The 19161-nt window shown below is 37.9% G+C and overlaps 1 protein-coding gene across 4 annotated transcripts in view; it reads right to left on the minus strand.

The window, feature by feature from the left end:
- MYO16 (myosin XVI) overlaps nucleotides 1-19161 on the minus strand; it is a 695568-nt gene that overhangs the window by 535357 nt on the left and 141050 nt on the right. For all 4 annotated transcript variants that reach the window (XM_074387449.1, XM_074387448.1, XM_074387447.1 and 1 more), the window contains one exon: nucleotides 5378-5641. In XM_074387449.1, coding sequence (XP_074243550.1) covers nucleotides 5378-5603 — 226 coding nt within the window. In that variant the 5' untranslated portion in view covers nucleotides 5604-5641. The remainder of the gene's footprint in view (nucleotides 1-5377; nucleotides 5642-19161) is intronic.

Below are 19161 nucleotides of genomic sequence, written 5' to 3' on the forward strand. Positions count from 1 at the left end.
CAGGTAGATATAAAACCATTAAGATGGGAATAAACCAGTGCAAAAAGCAGAAAAACACTGAAAACCAGAATGCCTTTCCTCCTACAAGGGATTATAACTCCTCACCAGCTAGGGATCAAAGATGGATGGAGAATGAATCAGATGAACTGACAGAAACAGGATTCAGAAGGTGGGTAGTAACATACTTCTCAGAGCTAAAAGAACATGTTCTAACCTAATGCAAAGAAACTAAGAACCTAGAACGAAGGTTAGATGAGATGCTAACTAGGATAAACAGCTTAGAGAAGAATATAAGCGACTTGATGGAGCTGAAAAACACAGCACAAGAACTTCACGAAGCATATACAAGTTTCAATAGCCAAATTGACCAAGCAGAAGAAAGGATATCAGAGATTGAAGATCAATTCAATGAAATAAAATGAGAAGGCAAGAATAGAGAAAACAAGGGTGAAAAGAAATGAACAAAGCCTCCAAGAAATATGAGATTATGTGAACAGACCTAATCTACATTTGATAGGTGTACCTGAATGTAACAGAGAGAATAAATCCAAGCTGGAATACACTTTTCAGGATATTATCCAGGAGAACTTCCCCAACCTAGCAAGGCAAGCCAACATTCAAGTCCAGGAAATATAGAGAACACCACAAAGATATTCCTCAAGAAGAGCAACCCCAAGACACATAATCATCAGATTCACCAGGGTTGAAATAAAGTAAAAAATGCTAAGGGCAGCCAGAAAGAAAGTTCAGATTACCCACAAAGAGAAGCCCATCAGACTCACAGCAGAACTTTGGGCAGAAACTCTACAAGCCAAAAGAGAGTAGGGGCCAATATTCAACATCCTTAAAGAAAAGAACTTTCAACCTAGAATTTCATATCCAGCCAAACTAAGCTTCATAAGTGAAAAAGAAAATCCTTTATGAACAAGCAATTGCTGAGAGATTTTGTCACCTCCAGGCCTGCCTTACAAGAGCTCCTGAAAGAAGCACTAAACAAGGAAAGGAACAACCAGTACCAGACATGCAAAAACATAGCAAATGGTACAGATCATCAACACAATGAAGAAAATGTGTCAACTAGTGGGCAAAGCAACCAGCTAGCATCAAAATGGCCAGATTAAATTCACACATAACAATATTAACCTTAAATGTAAATGGACTAAATGTTCCAATCAAAAGACACAGATTAGCAAATTGGATAAAAAGTCAAAACCTATCAGTGTGCTGTATTCAGGAAACCCATCTCACTGGCAAGGACACACATAGGCTAAAATTAAAGGGATGGAGGAAGATTTGTCAAGCAAATGGAGAGCAAAAAAAAGCAGGAGTTGCAATCCTAGTCTTTGATAAAACAGACTTTAAACCAACAAAGATCAAAAGAGACAAAGAAGGGCATTACATAATGGTAAAAGGATCAATGCATCAAGAAGAGCTAATGATCCTAAATATATATGGACTCAATACAGGAGCACCCAGGTTGATAAATCAAGTTCGTAATGCCCTACACAGAGACTTAGACTTCCGCACAATAATAGTGGGAGACTTTAACACTCCACTCTCAATTTTAGACAGATCAACAAGACAGAAACTTAACAAGGATATCCAGGAGTACAACTCAGATCTGGATCAAGTGGACCTAATAGATCTACAGAAATCTTCACCCCATATCCACAGAATATACATTCTTCTCAGCACCACATGGCACTTACTCTAAAATTGACCACATAATTGGAAATAAATCACTCCTCCACAAATACAAAAGAACAGAAATGATAACAAACAGTCTCTCATACCACAGTGCAATCGAGTTAGAACTGAGAATTAAGAAACTAACTCAGAACCTCACAACTTCATGGAAACTGAACAACTGGCTCCTGAATGTCAACTGGATAAACAATGAAATGAAGGCAGAAACAAAGATGTTCTTCGAAACCAAAGAGAAAGAAGACACAATGTATCAGAATTTCTGGGACACATTTAAAGTGTCTAGAGGGAAATTTATAGCAATAAATGCCGATCAGAGAAGTGAGGAAAGATCTAAAATTGATACCCTATTGTCAAAATTGAAAGAGCTAGAGAGCAAGATCAAAAAACTCAAAACTTAGCAGAAGACAAGAAATAACTAAATCAGAGTAGAACTAAAGGAGATAGAGACACACACACAAAAATCCTTAAAAAAATCAATAAATCCAGGAGCTGGTTTTTTAAAAGATCAACAAAATAGACCACTAGCCAGATTAATAAAAAAGAAAAGAGAGAAGAATCAAATCGATGCAATAAAAAAACAATAAAGGGGATATCACCACTGACTCCACAGAAATACAAATTACAATCAGAGACCACTACAAACAACTCTTTGTACATAAACCAGTAAACCTAGAAGAAATGGACAAATTCCTGGACACTTGCACCCTCCCAAGCCTAAACCAGGAAGAAGTTGAAACCTTCAAGACCAATAACAAGGGCTGAAATTGAGGCAGCATTTAATAGCCTATCAACCTAAAAAAGTCCAGGTCCAGACGGGTTCACAGCTGAACTCTACCAGATGTACCAAGAGGAGCTGGTACCATTCCTTCTGAGACTATTCCTAACAATCCAAAAAGAGGGAATCCTTCCCAAATCATTTTATGAGACCAACATCATCCTGATACCAAAATCCGGCAGAGACTCAACAAAAAAAGAAAACTTCAGGCAAATATCCATGATGAACATAGATGCAAAAATCCTCAATAAAATATTGGCAAACCAATTGCAACAGCACATCAAAAAGCTTATCCATCACAAACAAGTAGGCTTCATACTGGGGATGCAAGGCTGGTTCAACATACACAAGTCTATAAACATAATCCTCCACATAAACAGAACCAAAGACAAAAACCACATGATTATCTCAATAGATGCAGAGAAGGCCTTTGACAAAATTCAGCAGCCCTTTATGCTAAAAACTCTGAATAAACTTGGTATTGAAGGAACATATCTCAAAATAATAAAAGCTATTTACAACAAACCTACAGCCAATATCATACTGAATGGGCAAAAACTGAAAGCAATCCCTTTGAATTCTGGCACTGGACAAGAATCCCCTCTCTCATCACTCTTGTTCAATATAGTATTGGAAGTTCTAGCCAGAGCAATCAGGCAAGAAAAAGAAATAAAGGGTATTTGATCAGTAAAGGAGGAAGTCAAATTGTCTCTATTTGCAGATGACAAGTATATTTAGAAGATCCTATCATCTCAGCCCCAAATCTCCTTAAATTGATAAGCAACTTCAGCAAAGTCTTAGGATACAAAATCAATGTGCAGAAATCACAAGCATTTCTATACACCAATAACAGACTAACAGAGAGCCAAATCTTGAGGGAACTCTGGTTCACAATTGCTACAAAGAGAATAAAATACTTAGGAAAACAACTAACAAAGAGCATAAAGGACCTCTTCAAGGAGAACTACAAACTATTCTCAAGGAAATAAGAGAGGATACAAACAAATGGAGAAACATTCCATGCTCATGGTTAGGAAGAATCAATATTGTAAAAATGGCCATACTGCCCAAAGTAATCTATAGATTCAACACTATCCCTATCAAGCTACCAATGACCTTCTTCACAGAACTGGAAAAAACCACCTTAAACTTCATATGAAACCAAAAAAGAGCCCCCATGGCCAAGACAATCCTAAGCAAAAAGAACAAAGCCAGAGGCATCATGCTACCTAGTTTCAAACTATACTACAAAGCTACAGTAAGCAAAATAGCATGGTACTGGTACCAAAATAGAGATATAGACCAATGTAACAGAACAGAGGCCTCGGAGGCAATGCCATATGTCTACAACCATCTGATCTTTGACAAACCTAACAAAAAAAAGCAATGGGGAAATAATTCCCTGTTTAATAAATGGTGTTGGGAAAAATGGCTAGCAGTATGTAGAATTCAGAAACTGGACCCCTTCCTGACACCTTTCACTAAAATTAACTCCAGATGGATTAAAGACTTAAACATAAAACCTAACACCATAAAACCCCTAGAAGAAAACCTAGGCAAAACCATTCAGGACAGAGGCGTAGGCAAGAACTTCATGACTAAAACAACAAAAGCATTGACAACAAAAGCCAAAATAGACAAATGGGATCTAATTAAACTCCACAGCTTCTGTACAGCAAAAGAAACAATCATTAGAGTGAACCGACAAGCAACAGAATGGGAAAAACTTTTGCAATTTACTCATCTGACAATGGGCTAATATCCAAAATCTACAAAGAACTAAAACAGATTTAGAAGAAAAAAAAAACCCATCCAAAAGTGGGAAAAGGATATGAACAGATACTTTTCAAAAGAAGACATATATGAGGCCAAAAAACATATGAAAAAATGCTCATCATCACTGATTATTAGAGAAATGCAAATCAAAACCGCATTGAGATACCACCTCACACCAGTTAGAATGGCAATCATTAAAAAATCTGGAGACAACAGATGCTGGAGAGGATGTGGAGAAATAGGAACACTTTTACACTGTTGGTGAGAGTGTAAGCTAGTTCAACCACTGTGGAAGACGGTGTGGTGATTCCTCCAGGATCTAGAAATAGAAATTCCATTTGACCCAGCAATCCCATTACTGGGTATATACCCAAAGCATTATAAATCATTCTGTTATAAGGACACATGCACATGTATGTTCATAGCAGCACTGTTTACAATAGCAAAGACCTGGAACCAACCCAAATGCCCATTGATGATAGACACATATACACCATGGAATACTATGCAGCCATAAGAAATGATGAGTTCATGTCATTTGTAGGGACATGGATGAATCTGGAAACCATCATTCTCAGCAAACTGACACAAGAACAGAAAATCAAACACCACATGTTCTCATTTACAAGTGGTTGATGAACAATGAGAACACATGGACACAGGGAGGGGAGCATCACACACCGGGGTCTGTTATTGGGGGTGCCAAGGGAGGGACAGCAGGGAAGGGGATGGGGAGGTCAGGGAGGGATAACACGGGGAGAAATGCCAGATGTAGGTGACGGGGAAATGGAGTCAGCAAACCACATTGCCATGTGTGCACCTATGCAACAATTCTGCATGATCTGCACATGTACCCCATAACCTAAAGTACAATAATTTAAAAAATACAATTTCATCACAATTTTTACATATATTTTTTCCATCTTACTAGGAGGCAGGACTTTTAACGATGTTCTTTGAAAAGACCTTTTTTCTTGAATAATTCTAACCGTTAAAAGAGAGCGGCCTCCAATATTTAAAACTTTTCTGCCCAATGGCTCCATCAAAGAACAACAAACCAACAAAAATCAATCCTGAAAAACCACACCAGAAAATGGGTTCTTCGTTCTTATCATGTACCTTCTTTGTCATTGTGGTGGATAATGGCGTCCTGTATCATGTCTGCGAGGTTGAAGTGAACTTTCGGATTCTTTGCATGTTTCAGCCTTTTCAGGAACCCCTCCTGCTTCTGAAAAGCCTTCTCGCGCTCATAGTAGGCTTTGATTTGCTCACAGCGCATGCGCTTCACCAAACGCTGCCGCTGGCCAAGGGGAAGGGACTCCAGCAAGCACTGGTCGATTTCCATTTCATGGGATCGGAAAACGTTACATAGCTGAAAGCAACCTGGAAGAAACGCAAGGGGAGCGTCACCAGAACTATTAATATAACCACTATCAGTATGCATCACAGCACACTTGATTTTACATTGCCCATTGCACAGGTCATAAATTCAGTAATTCTCCTTGCGCTTGATACGCAAATCCAGAGTTGTTTTTTTTTTTTTTTTTTTTTTTTAATGGATTGGGGGAAAACAGTTTGTGTGTTTCTCAAGATTCTGTAGTAATAAAACAAATGGTAGAATTAGACATGCATATGTAGTTAAACTCAACACAATTTCTAGCCACCCATCCCTTCCTATTTCTTTCAATCCATACCAAAAGCCTCCAGATTTCACTGTTGTGTCAAGCTCCTTCTGTCTAGTTGAAAAATACTAACTTGCATGTTAAATGTTGGGATAAAGTCATTCCAACTATGACTAATCATGACTTTGTTAATTTAATGCAATACAACATATAAGCTGCCAGGTATGATGGCTCAAGCCTATAATTCCAGTGTCTTGAGAGGTTGAGATGGAAGGATCACTTGAAACCAGAGGCTTAAGACTTGCCTGGGCAACATGGGAAGGCCCTATCTCTTAAAAAAAAATGTTTTAAGTTAGCTAGGAGTGGTGGCCTATGGCAGTAGTCCCAGCTACTTGGGAGACTGAGGTGGGGGATTGCATAAGCCCAGGAGTTTTAAGGTTTCAGTAAGCTAGAATTGGACCACTGTACTACAGTCTGGGTGACAGAGTGAGGACACAAGAAGAATATATGTGCTATCAACTCCTTATTTTTTCACCAATTTATTGCTAGACTCTTTTTCTCATAATCAGTGAAATCCATTTCCAAGAAACCTGTGGTTGAGTATAAAGACTAAGGGTTGGCACAGAGATATTTCTCAAAATCATGGATTTTGGCTGCTATGGTTTTGTTTTATTTATATAGTGATTAACAAACTGAATTTCCATTTCTGAAACTTAAAATATTCACTTTGTTTCAAAAAGCTACTTGCTATAAACACCACTCAAAGTACCTGTAATGGAATTGCACAAACACTTAACATTTGTCACCAGGTTAAAATTTTACTATTGGCAGAAAATCAATTTTAAGAATTAAAAATTCTAGAAGCTGGCTTGCAAACAGATTCAGATGTGTTTATATATTCTTAAGATATTTATGATATAAAGTCCCAAGGAGGTTAAAGTAACCATGCATATACAAAATGTGGTTGACCATGTGCCATATCCGAGATCATATACTAAGGGCATAGTTCATCTTCGGCAAGATGCCATGTTCCTTTGAAGGAACAAGAAGTCAGGACAATACTATTTCTACTTCTGTTTCTTGTGACACTTTGTAAGTCTTTTTTATTCTCACAGCCCCCAGGTGTTCCAGCATAACCATCCCTCTTTAGCACATAAAGTAAACTAAGTTGAGAGAAGCTGTGACTTGTCTAAGATTAAAGAGACAATTAGATAAACAGACTAAAAAATGCTCCATAAAGGAGAAACAAACCAAAATCCTGTGATTCTCTAATGCTAGGTATTGAACATATAAGTGTTTTTATGTAAGATGCAGGAAGAAAAAGAAGCCGTGTTGGGGGATTTTGTGTTCATTTATTTGCACTGAAAAAAGCTATACATGTTAGTATCATATGTTTTCATAACACTCTTCAAAAGTATTTGTGAAAGTAATGTGAGAAGTATCAGCTAGCTATACACAAAATGTTCCCTTCCCCTAAATGCAATAGACAACAGACAATAGACAATAGACCTAAATGCAAATAGACAACAGCGGTTCTGAAATGATGACAAATGGCTCTGGAGTACACTTACTTTATAAAAGCTATGATCACTGCCACAAACAGATTGTGTGGGAGAGCTCATTAATAAAGAAGTGTAAATGTCATAAATGTCTTCTGTTTCACATCTGTTTAGAAAACTGCACAGGGTTTGATTGATTGACTTTGATGCTAGTGACACTTTGACTTCTCTGACTTTCCTGGCTTGTCATTAAATGCCCAGGGGATCAACAGGGTCAAAACCAAACAATCACACACACACACACACACACACACACACACACACACACCCCTAAATAATTAAAACAAATAACATCACGGAGTGCCACGTGCTGATTAGCCAGCACTTGATGGCTGAGGATCCTCTAATAAACACAGCAGTCCTCTAGTTTGTAGCTCTTAAGAAGGATCTCTTGGTGAAATTTTCAATTAACTCTTAAGGCATGAATCCATGGTGACACATTATAATTCATTGAGTTAACCCTCACAGGCTATCAAGAGGGATTGTACAGGGTGGCTCTTAAATTAATTTTCTCATTTTCCTTTATGATTTCGAAAACTCAAAGGCCATGATTGTTAAATTTCAAATTCATTCATGTCTCAAATCTTGATTTTTAGTGTAATTTTGTTAAATAATTCCCCAAGTTTTGATGTAAAACATTAGTTTATAAATTGTTTCTTTTATACTCTGAAAATTTATTGGGCATTTTGACTTTCTTCTAATCTAATTACAAGTGGGCCAGCTGTGTCGTGCATGTACATGTCAATGAATCTATAAAATATATGATATGACCAGTTTATCTCAAAAACAAAGAAAGAATCTATAAGACAACACAGAGATTTTAGGGATCATGGCTGATGGGAGGCAGGACTAGATTGCAGCTCTGGACAGAACAGCATGTGGAGGCTTGCCTTGTGAATTTTAGCTCCAGACAAACTTCAAGAAGAAACCAGCAATCCCAAGAGGACCCCCAGACCCTCTGAAGGAAGTGAACTGCTCCTGCAAGACCTGGGAGACACCTCAAATACAATGAACACCCCAACTGCTGAAGTGGGAAAGAGAGACCCTTCTCTCCTGAACACACCCTCTCCCAACTGGAGAAACTAAAAGTCTGTTTGCTGGAGAAGTGTGCGACTTTACATGGAGCTGAATCAAGTTAGAGAGCCGAGCTAAATACGGGAGTAGAGGAAGCAGCAGAAAGGCCCTGGGAGCTCGCTGGGTTGCCAAGCAGCCCATTCCTGCCTGGCACCACAGGGAACAATTGGGAGGGTGGCCAGAGGAGCAGGGGGTAAAACTCCACAGGGAGAAGGAATTCTCTAGCTGAACTTTGTAACAATTTGAACAGGGTAAGAAGCCTCCTGGCCAGAACTCAAGAAAGGGTGTGAATCAGGCATGTAGACTTCACAGGCAGGGAAAGAAGTAAAGCCTTTTTCTCTTGCACTAAAGCCCTATTATCTATATATAATTATATAAATTATATATATACAATTTCCATCTCTTGAAAAATAAAACAGCGTATGAATACTTATTTATTCAATTACAATTACAATACTCTCAACTCCCCATTCGAATAAAGGAGAGCATCCGATCTCTGTTCTGGGGCATCACGCATTGTAGGGTGTGGAAATACCGATGCCCTCAGCTGTGGGGCAGGCTCAGTGGGACCTGGAGTGCTGGGTCCTCTGGGCCATTTACCTCTGGTCACAAAAGCCATTGTTCATTTACCCCCAACTGCTATAGAAATATTATTTTCAGCCAGGCCCAGTGGCTCATGCCTGTAATCCCAGCCATTTGGGAGGCCCAGATGGGTGGATCATGAGGTCAGGAGTTCAAGACCAGCCTGGCCAACGTGATGAAACCCTGTCTCTACTAAAAATGTAAAAATAATAATTAAATAAATAAGAATTATTCTGCTGTGCAGCTACCAGAAATGCCTCATATCATCTAGAATAAAAATCTTCTTGTGGCCATGGTACACTCAATGTTCAAGATTTTTAAGCAAATCTCTGTGATTGCGAAAGAGGCAAAACATTACTGAGAGCACAGAAAATTTGATCTAAGTACATTTATAAAAACTTGGAGACAGTTTGCAAAAACCACATTCTTTTTCAAGAATTCATAGATGATATATGGTCTTAACTATGTTTTAGGTCATAAAGCAAAGCAAATCTCAATACATTCTGAGGAACCGAAATTACACAGGCATTTTCTTAACTTAATTGAAAACAGAATGTCAACTGCAGAAATGAAGCCATACCTCCCCATATGTTCAGAAACTTATAAAGCCAACTCTACATAAAGCATGCTTCAGAGAAAAAAGAATCACAGAAATAATAAATCTTTAGAACCAACCATTGATGAAAGAAAATCCATCATAGTTTTGTGGATAAAAGTAAAGTCATGCACAGAAATAAATTAATAACCTTAATTACATTTTAGAAAAGAAAATAGTTTTAAAATCAATAGCAAAGTATCTGGCACATGAAGTTAGAAAGGAACACACACACACACAAAAGTTGAAACAAAAAAGAAGAAAATAAAATGATGCTACGAATTAATAGAAATAACAAGAAAAGAGCAAAGGTGAAGAAAGACATGAGAAATTGACAACTTCTAGAACAATTTAACTTACAAAAAAATGACTCAAGATGAGGTAGGAAATGAACCAATTTATGTAACCATTATACAAATTAAATCAGTTATTAAAAATCTATAGACCAGAAAGAAAAGCAAACAAAGAAAATGGCCCACATGATTTAACCTCTCTTTAACGAAGGGATAACCCACATTTTCATCCAGTTCATTCAGAAAATAGAAAAAGATGAAATTTACCAGAATTCATTTTCTGAGACTAGCATAAGCTTGACATCAAAATAAGGCCATCCCCAAAAAGGAGAATTATAGGTCAATCTCTTCTATAAATACATGCAAATAGCATACATGCATACATATTAACAAAATGAACCCCTGAATGTAGTTTGTCAGTGGAATAGAAGGATGGATTGTTATAAAACATCTAATATGTTTCTATTTTAAATTTTTTTAAAATTTAGAAAATGAAGGCCCTTTATTGCTGCTTCTACCTCAAAATAGGTCTTAGCTTGGAAGAAAAGGAAAATAAATAAGGAGCATACAATGTGGGTAGGAAGGGGAAAAAATCAGTTATTGTAAATACTGTTATCTACATAGAAAAACCAACACACCCTATGTGTCAGCTATTGGGAGTGATAGTCTGGAACTTTGTTGAATGCAAGTCAAAATACACACAGAAGAAGAGAGCTACATTTTCAAACCTAACAAAAGACGCTCCACCTTATTAACACATAGGAAAATGTAAGAAAATGAAAAACATCATTGATTATGTTTATAAATGTCATTACAATTAAAAAGCAAATTGGAAATATTTAGTAAAATGTAGAATCATCTTTTCTACAACCAAGACATATATTTCTTCAACAATCTGCTGCAGATAAAATTAAACAAACACAAAATAATGTAGTATGCAATAAAAAAAATTACAGGTAACAAAAATAAACCTTTCGAATAATTCTTCTATTTTTGGAGGATGTAAGTCTATTTGGCCACTTTCTCTGTTCAATATTTCCTAACTGGGGCTTTGGTAGAGGAATAGACACTTAGACCAATGGAACAGAACACAGAACATGCCAAGAGCTGTACACAAACATAGCCACCTGATATGTGACAGATGTCCAAAGAGCTAGCCAATGGAGGAAGCATATTCAGATTATGATCAACATTAAAATATCACAGCTATTCAGAAAAATAGTTTGGCAATTTCTTAGCTACATTATGTAGCAACATTTCTAGATGAAATTATGTGGTTCATGAAGACCGTTCCGGATGATTTTCAACATGCAAGGCTTGGAAGCTTCAGACGCAAGCAGGCATGTGTGCCTTCTTAGGTGAGCCTGCTAGGGGGATGTGTGGTGGACACTGGCAGTCTGCTCTCTGGTGCTGAGTCAGCTGTCTCCATGGAGCACCAAGGGAGCAGGATGACCTGTTTTCACTGACTGCTTTTTCTTTAATTTTTGAACTAGATTTTAGTGGGCATGTATTCACCCTTTATGAGTAGACCTCAAAAAGCTGAGAATAAAGTGGATTCTGGTGAAAGGTCCAACATATTCTGGGCATGAATGAAAGTAAATTGCTTATTGTTCTACTTTTTTTCAAAAAAAAAATGAATCAACAGAAGGAAACAAAATAATTGTTGGGGTTTTTTCTCTGTAAGAGAAAACAAAATAGACTATCATTTATGATTACGAATGTATATTTATTTATCTGGTGTGGATGAATTATATTTCAATCATTTCTCCTTATATTTTTAATTTAGGAGATGCTTTATATCAAAGACCTCAGATGTCAGGAATATGAAATTGCACACTGTTGATGCCCTGCCCAATACCCCTTACCTATCCCCTGCTGACCTGGTGTATTAGTCCATTTTCATGCTTCTGATAAAGACATACCCAAGACTGAGAAGAAAAAGAGCTTTAACCGGACTTACAGTTCCATGTGGCTGGGAAGGCCTCAACATCATGGTGGGAGGTGAAAGGTACTTCTTACATGGCAGTGGCAGGAGAAAATGAGGAAGATTTTCCGCAAAAAAGGAAATTTCTGATAAAACCATCAGATCTCCTGACACTTATTCACTATCATGAGAGTAAGTGTGGGGGAAACCACTCCCCTGATTCAAATTATCTCCAACTGGGTCCCTCCCAGAACATGTGGGAGTTATGGGAGAACAATTTAGGATGAGATGTGCTTGGGAACCCAGCCAAACCATATCATTCCGCTCTTAGCCCCTCCAAATCTCATGTCCTCATATTTCAAAACAAATCATGCCTTCCCCACAATCCCCCAAAGACTTAACTAATTTTAGCATTAACCCAAAGGTCCACAGTCCAAAGTCTCATCTGAGACAAGGCAAGTCCCTTCTGCCTATGAGCCTGTAAAATCAAAAGCAAGCATTTACTTCCTAGATACAATGCTGGTACAGGTAGTGGGTAAATATGGCCATTCTAAATGAGAGAAATTAGTCAAAATAAAGGGGTTACAGGGCCCATGCAAGTCTGGAACACAGCAGGGCCGTAAAACGTTAAAGCTCCAAAATGATCTCCTTTGACTCCATGTCTCAAATCCAGGTCACACTGATGCAAGAGGTAGGTTCCCATGGTCTTGGGCAGCTCCACCCCTGTGGCTTTGTAGCATATAGCACCTCTCCTGGCTGCTTTCATGGACTGTGCTGTCTGTGGCTTTGCCAGGTGCATGGTACAAGCTGTCAGTGGATCTACCATTCTGGGGGCTAGAGGATGGTAGCCCTCTTCTCACAGCTCCACCAGGCAGAGCCCCAGTAGGGACTCTGTGGGGGGCTCTGACCCCACATTTCCCTTCCACACTGTCCTACCAGAGGTTCACCATGAGGGCCCTGCCCCACAGCAGACTTTTGCCTGGGCATCCAGGCATTTCCATACATCTGCTGAAATGTAGGTGGAGGTTCCCAAACCCCAGTTCTTGACTTCTGTGTACTCACAGGCTCAACACCATGTGGAAGCTGCCAAGGTTTGGGGCTTGCATTCCCTGAAATCATGAGCTGAGCGGCGCTGAACCTTGGCCCATTTTAGCAATAGCTAGAGTGGTTATGATACAGGGCACAGGGCCCTAGGCTGCACAGAACATGAGGACCCTTGCCCTGGCCCATGAAACCACTTTTTCCTCCTAGACTTCTGGGTCTGTGGTGGGAGGGGCTGCCATGAAGACCTATGACATGAGCTGGAGACATTTTCCCCATTTTCTTGGGGATTAACATTCAGCTTCTTGTTACTTATGCAAATATCTGCAGCTGGCTTGAATTTCTCCTCAGAAAATGAGGTTTTCTTTTCTACTGCATCATCAGTCTGCAAAATTTCTGAACTTGTACACTCTGATTCTTTTTTAAAACAGAATGCTTTTAACAGCACCCAAGTCACCTCTTAAACAGCTTGCTGCTTAGAAATGTCCTTTACCAGATGCACTAAATCATCTCTATCAAGTTCAAAATTCCACAAATCTCTAGGGCAGGGGCAAAATGCCACCAATCTCTGCTAAAATGTAGTAAGAGTCACCTTTGCTCTGGTTCCCAACAAGTACCTCATCTCCATCTGAGACCACATCAGCCTGGACCTTATTGTTCATATCACTATCAGCATTTTTGTCAAAGCCATGCAACAAGTCTCGAGGAAGTTCCAAACCTTCCCACATATTCCTGTCTTCCTCTGAGGTCTCCAAACAGTTCAAACCTCTGCCTGTTACACAGTTTCAAAGTTGCTTCCACATTTTCGGGTGTCTTTTTGGTAACACACCACTCTACTAGTACCAGTTTACTGTATTAGTCAATTTTCATACTGCTGTTAAAGATACACCCGAGACTGGAACGGAAAAGAGGTTTAATTGGACTTATAGTTCCACATGGCTGGGGAGGCCTCAGAAACATGGTGGGAGGTGAAAGGCACTTCTTACATGGTGGCAGCAAGAGAGAATGAGGCAGACGAAAACATGGAAAGCCCTGATAAAACCTTCAGATTTCATGAAACTTATACCACAAGAACAGTGTGGGGAAAATCGCCCCTGTGATTCAAGTTATCTCCTACTAGGTCCCTCCCACAACATGTGGGAATTATGGGAGTAAAATTCAAGGTGAGATTTGGGTGGGAACACAGCCAAACCATATCACCTTAGTAGTGGCTGAAAGGATTCACAGCTGTCCCCTCCTCTGAACAACTGCCCTGCCAGCCTCAGCCTCCCAGGTAGTGGAAGACCCTAACCGCATCCCATAAGCCATAGTCACTGAGAGACCTACACAAGGATACCAAAACATGTCTCATTGACTCAAGGAGAGACACTCCACAGTGTGATTTATACTCTAAAGCAAAGCACATTGGAATGATAATAGACTCTGCCAAAGACTACATCGTTTTCCTGCTCTTTTCTGTTCTATGTCCTGCTTCCTTCACTCCCTTATGGGCTTTCTCTGTTGAGCTGTCTCAATACATAGGAATGTGCACCTGACTCCTCATATTCTGCTTCTAGGGGCACAATCTATATAAGAATACATATATGTATATGTGAATATAAGCATATATATCCTCTTCTATTTTCTATTAGCATTCATGTCTTATGCCAGGGAGAATATATTTTAGTAGATACAAATATTATCACAGATTGTACATACTTAATAACATTGTTTTTAAATTAAAAAGTAATAATAAAAGCATAAAAGTAAGATACATGCAAACAATAAAATTGGACTTATTTTTTATTATACACAAAATTAATTCAAAATGGATTGAAGACCTAAAATTGTAAAAACTCTTAGAAAAAAATAAAGGGAAAATATTTATGATATTTGTGAGATTGGACTTGGCAATGTATTCTAGATATGACAATAAAATCACAGACAACAAAAGAAGAAATAGATAAATGAGACTAAATGAAACTTAAAAGCCTTTGTGCATAAAAGGACATAATCATCAGAGTTAAAAGGCAACTTACAGAATGGGAGAAAATATTCACCAATATATACCTAATAGGAGGTTAATATCTAGAACATATAAAGAACTCTTAGAACTCAACAATAAAAAAGTCAAATAATCTGATTTTTAAAAAAGGACATGAATAGACATCTTTCCAAAGGTAATATACAAATTCCCAACAAGCATATAAAGAGATGCTCAACATCATTGATCATCAGAGAAATAGAAGTCAAAACCACAACAAGATATGACCTCATATCTGAAAGAATAGCTACTATCAAAGAAACAGAAAATAAAAAGCATTGGTGAGGATTTAGATAAATTGTAATACTTGTTCTCTGTTGGGATTGTAAAGTAGTACAGCCACTATGGAAAAGAGTATGGAGTGTTCTCAAAAAATGAAAAATTGAACTGTTACATGATCTGACAATCCTACTTCTGAGTATATATCAAAATAATTGAAAGCGGGGTGTAGAAGAGATATTTGTACACCCATGCTCATAAGAGCACTATCCACAATTGCCAAGAAGTGGAAGCAGATGTCCAGGGATGAATGGGTAAACCAAACACAGTATACATATATAATAGAATATTATTCAGCCTAAAATGGAAGAGGTTCTTGTACATGCCACAACATGAATGGATACTGAAGACCTTTTTTAAGTGAAATAAACTGATCAATAAAAGATAAATACTGCAGGATTCCACTTATATAAGGTCTCTAAAAAGGTCAAATTCAGAAGCAGAAAGTTGAATAGTGGTTGCCAGGGACTGAGGGAAAACGAGAGTTGATGTTTAATGGGTACAGAGCTACAGAAGCGCAAGATGAAAATGTTCAGGAACTCTGTTTCATAACAATGAGAATATACTTAATGTTGCTGAACTGTATGCTTAAACATGATAAAGATGGTACATTTTATGTTATGTATTTTTACCGCTATAGGAACATGAAAGAAAGTGATAAGACACAAGGGTGTTGAACAATGAGAACACATGGACACAGGGAGGGGAACACTACACACTGGGGTCCGTTGGGGGGAAATGGGGGAGCGACGGGGGATGGGGAGGTGGGAAGAGCTTTTTCTTTCATATGTTTCATATGTTGGCTGCATAAAAGTCTTCTTTTGAGAAGTGTCTGTTCATATCCTTCTCCCACTTTTGGATGGGATTGTTTCTTTCTTGTAAATTTGTTAAATTCTTTGTCGATTCTGGATATTAGCCCTTTGTCAGATGTATAGATTGCAAAAATTTTCTCCCGTTCTGTAGTTGCCTTTTCACCCTGATGATAGTTTCTTTTGCTGTGCAGAAGCTCCTTAGTTTAATTAGATTTTATTTGGCAATTTTGGCCTTTGTTGCCATTGTTTTTCATGTTTTAGTCATGAAGTCTTTGCTGAAGTATTTCACAAAAAATGTAATCACAAACTTATTGTTTACCATACTTTATAAAAGTGTTTGCTAGAAATTCTGAGAGCCTAAAAGATGGTTATACAGGAAACAGCATGCTTACAAGCAGGTGCTGTAGACACACACACACACACACACACACACACACACACACACACACAGACATTGGTATCTGTGCTCCCAACAACTCTTCTAGCAGAAGGTTTATTATCAGAATCTATTGTTATAACACTATTCCAAAGCCTTTTTTTTTACTGTGTGTACAATGATACTGAAACAAAGGAACAACGAGGGTTCTCAAAGACAAGAGGTATAATCAATTTCAACCTACTCCCCTAGCGCCTAAAATTAAAACCTTGCTTAAGCACTGAAGTCTTTAAAATGTGCTGTTTTTTTTACCATCCTGGTAATTAAGCTGCAGGCCCATATTCCTCTTTCTAGAGCAAAAAATAGTCTAAAAAAATTACATTTGGGCAAGATATAGGTGCTATGCCCTAAAATATTTGAAGATTCAGGTCTACACGTAATCCTGCATTTAAACTCTTCTCTAAAAGACAGAGAAATAAAATAATTTTAATTCTTCTCAAGAAATTCAACAATATTTATTATTTCACTAGTTTACAGCTATCTTTTAATACTTTAAATTATGTATCAAGAGGCCATTTCTTGTGTTTTCATCCAATTATTTGGGCATGCTTTTCTAGTGAGAGAATGTAATAAATATTTTATCTTTAAAATGGAAATAACACAAATTCACATAACATAAAAATTACTGTATAATGTAAGGTATATTTACTTTTTGCACATCAATCTGTGCTTTTCTACACTTAATATTTCTCTTACCATGTTTCTTAAACAAGTGATTTGATTATGATAAAAGTCTTTCAGTGGATATAAATTTACAGTAATAATTCTTTCTAGGATTTGTTTCAGCGTAATAATAAAACTGAAGGTTCTCCATGATGGGATGTTTTTGGTTCATATCCCAGTAGACCCAGATGTCCAGTCACACCTATGGCCGATGGAGTGTACTATGCCATGCAGGTTGTACCACAGACAGCTCCAAAGTCATATCCAAGTGCTAAGACCCCAGAGCAAAGACTGCTGGGGGCCACCACCATCCAGGTTCCCTGCAGAGACCAGCCAGCTACATCCAGGCTCTGGAGAGTCTGCTGATTTGAAGCCCTGCCCTTGGAACCACCTGCATGTTGTCAAATCTTCACTCAACCATTTATTGGTTGTGTGACTTGGGCAAATTCCTTTTCCTCTCTGTCTCATGTGTACGTCGCAGGGACGATCCAATAATAAAATGCATGTGAAGTGTCAGCCAAAGGTCTAACACATCCCATCGTAGCTATTGACTTATCAGATGACAATTTCTCTAAAAGACCTGGCCCCTTGAAGATCAGAACTGCCTCCTATGGCTGTTCTCAGATGCCTTTGGATGACATACCATAAGCAGGATGCCAGGACCTGTCTTTTCCTAAATGCCCCTGCCGTTTTAAACACCATGCTTCCACTACTGAATGTCTTCAAGATTTGGAAGTGCAATTTGTTGCTCTATTTCTTCCAAGACAAGATGATGCTTTGGAATTAAGACAGTCTCAGACAAGCTTGGATTCCTGGCCCAAACAGCCTCTATCCCAAGAGAGAAGTTCTTTTTGGTTATATACTCAATAAAATAAATTTAGATGCACTACCACAAATATACATTTTTGAACCTTCAAATGTTGAACAATTTTCTGCTCTGAATCCATATCTACATATTTCATCTTTAATCAACATCTTCAGTTCCGGTTGGAAGAGACTCAGCTCACTGTTCCTGCCAGAAAGGTATTTAATAGACAAATTCTCTGGTGCTCAGACTGTCTCAGACAGGATTCCCTCCTACAGAAACAGAAGCCCTTGCTGGCTTCATTCAGGCAGCTTCCTGGATTTCTTTAGTCTGAGTCTGAAGCAACATTACAAAATGAACACTACACATTTCAGATATAAGACTATCGAGCATATGCTTTATATTAATAATTTCACTTAAATTCAGTTTTTTTTTTTTAATTTAAAAGTATGTATGTGTGGCCAGGCACAGTGACTCACACCTGTAATCCCAGCATTTTGGGAGGCCGAGGCAGGTAGATCACCTGAGGTTTGAGGACAGCCTGGCCAACATGGTGAAACCCTGTCTTTAATAAAAATACAAAAAAAAAAAAAGTCAGGCATTGTTGGTGGTCTCCTGTAATCCCAGCTACTCGGGAGGCTGAGGCAAGAGAATCACTTGAACCTAGGAGTTGGAGGTTGCAGTGAGCCAAGACCATACCATTGCACTCCAGCCTGGGTGACAGAGCAGGACTCCATCTCAAAAAATAATTTTAAAAAAGTATGTACATATTTGTGTATGCACCTAGGTAACTTAAATTTCATGATTGCAATTTACTTGATATTTCATGATATTCCTGTGTCTTGAAAATAATTTTATTTAAAACATTATTTTGATAGAAAATATTTGCTATTCAATTTTTTGATGTAAAATATTTTCAGTATTAAAAGACCTGAGACAAAATTAAAAGTCACATTTAATATTCAGTTTTGGATTTATCATGCCATTTTATTTTCCTTTTCATTGTAAATACATTTAGGGAAAATAAGATGCTAAAATTTCTGTTTGTCATTTTTAGGTTTTACTTATATTCTGTATTTTTAAATAATTTTTATTGCCCTTTGTATTAATTTCTAAGACACATTCAGATGAAAGAAATTCTGCACGGTGAATTTAAAGATCAATGCAAGAACACAGAAATCAATTCACAGGTAAG

This window comes from Saimiri boliviensis, chromosome 16 (assembly GCF_048565385.1).
Source record: "Saimiri boliviensis isolate mSaiBol1 chromosome 16, mSaiBol1.pri, whole genome shotgun sequence".
NCBI lineage: Eukaryota > Metazoa > Chordata > Mammalia > Primates > Cebidae > Saimiri > Saimiri boliviensis.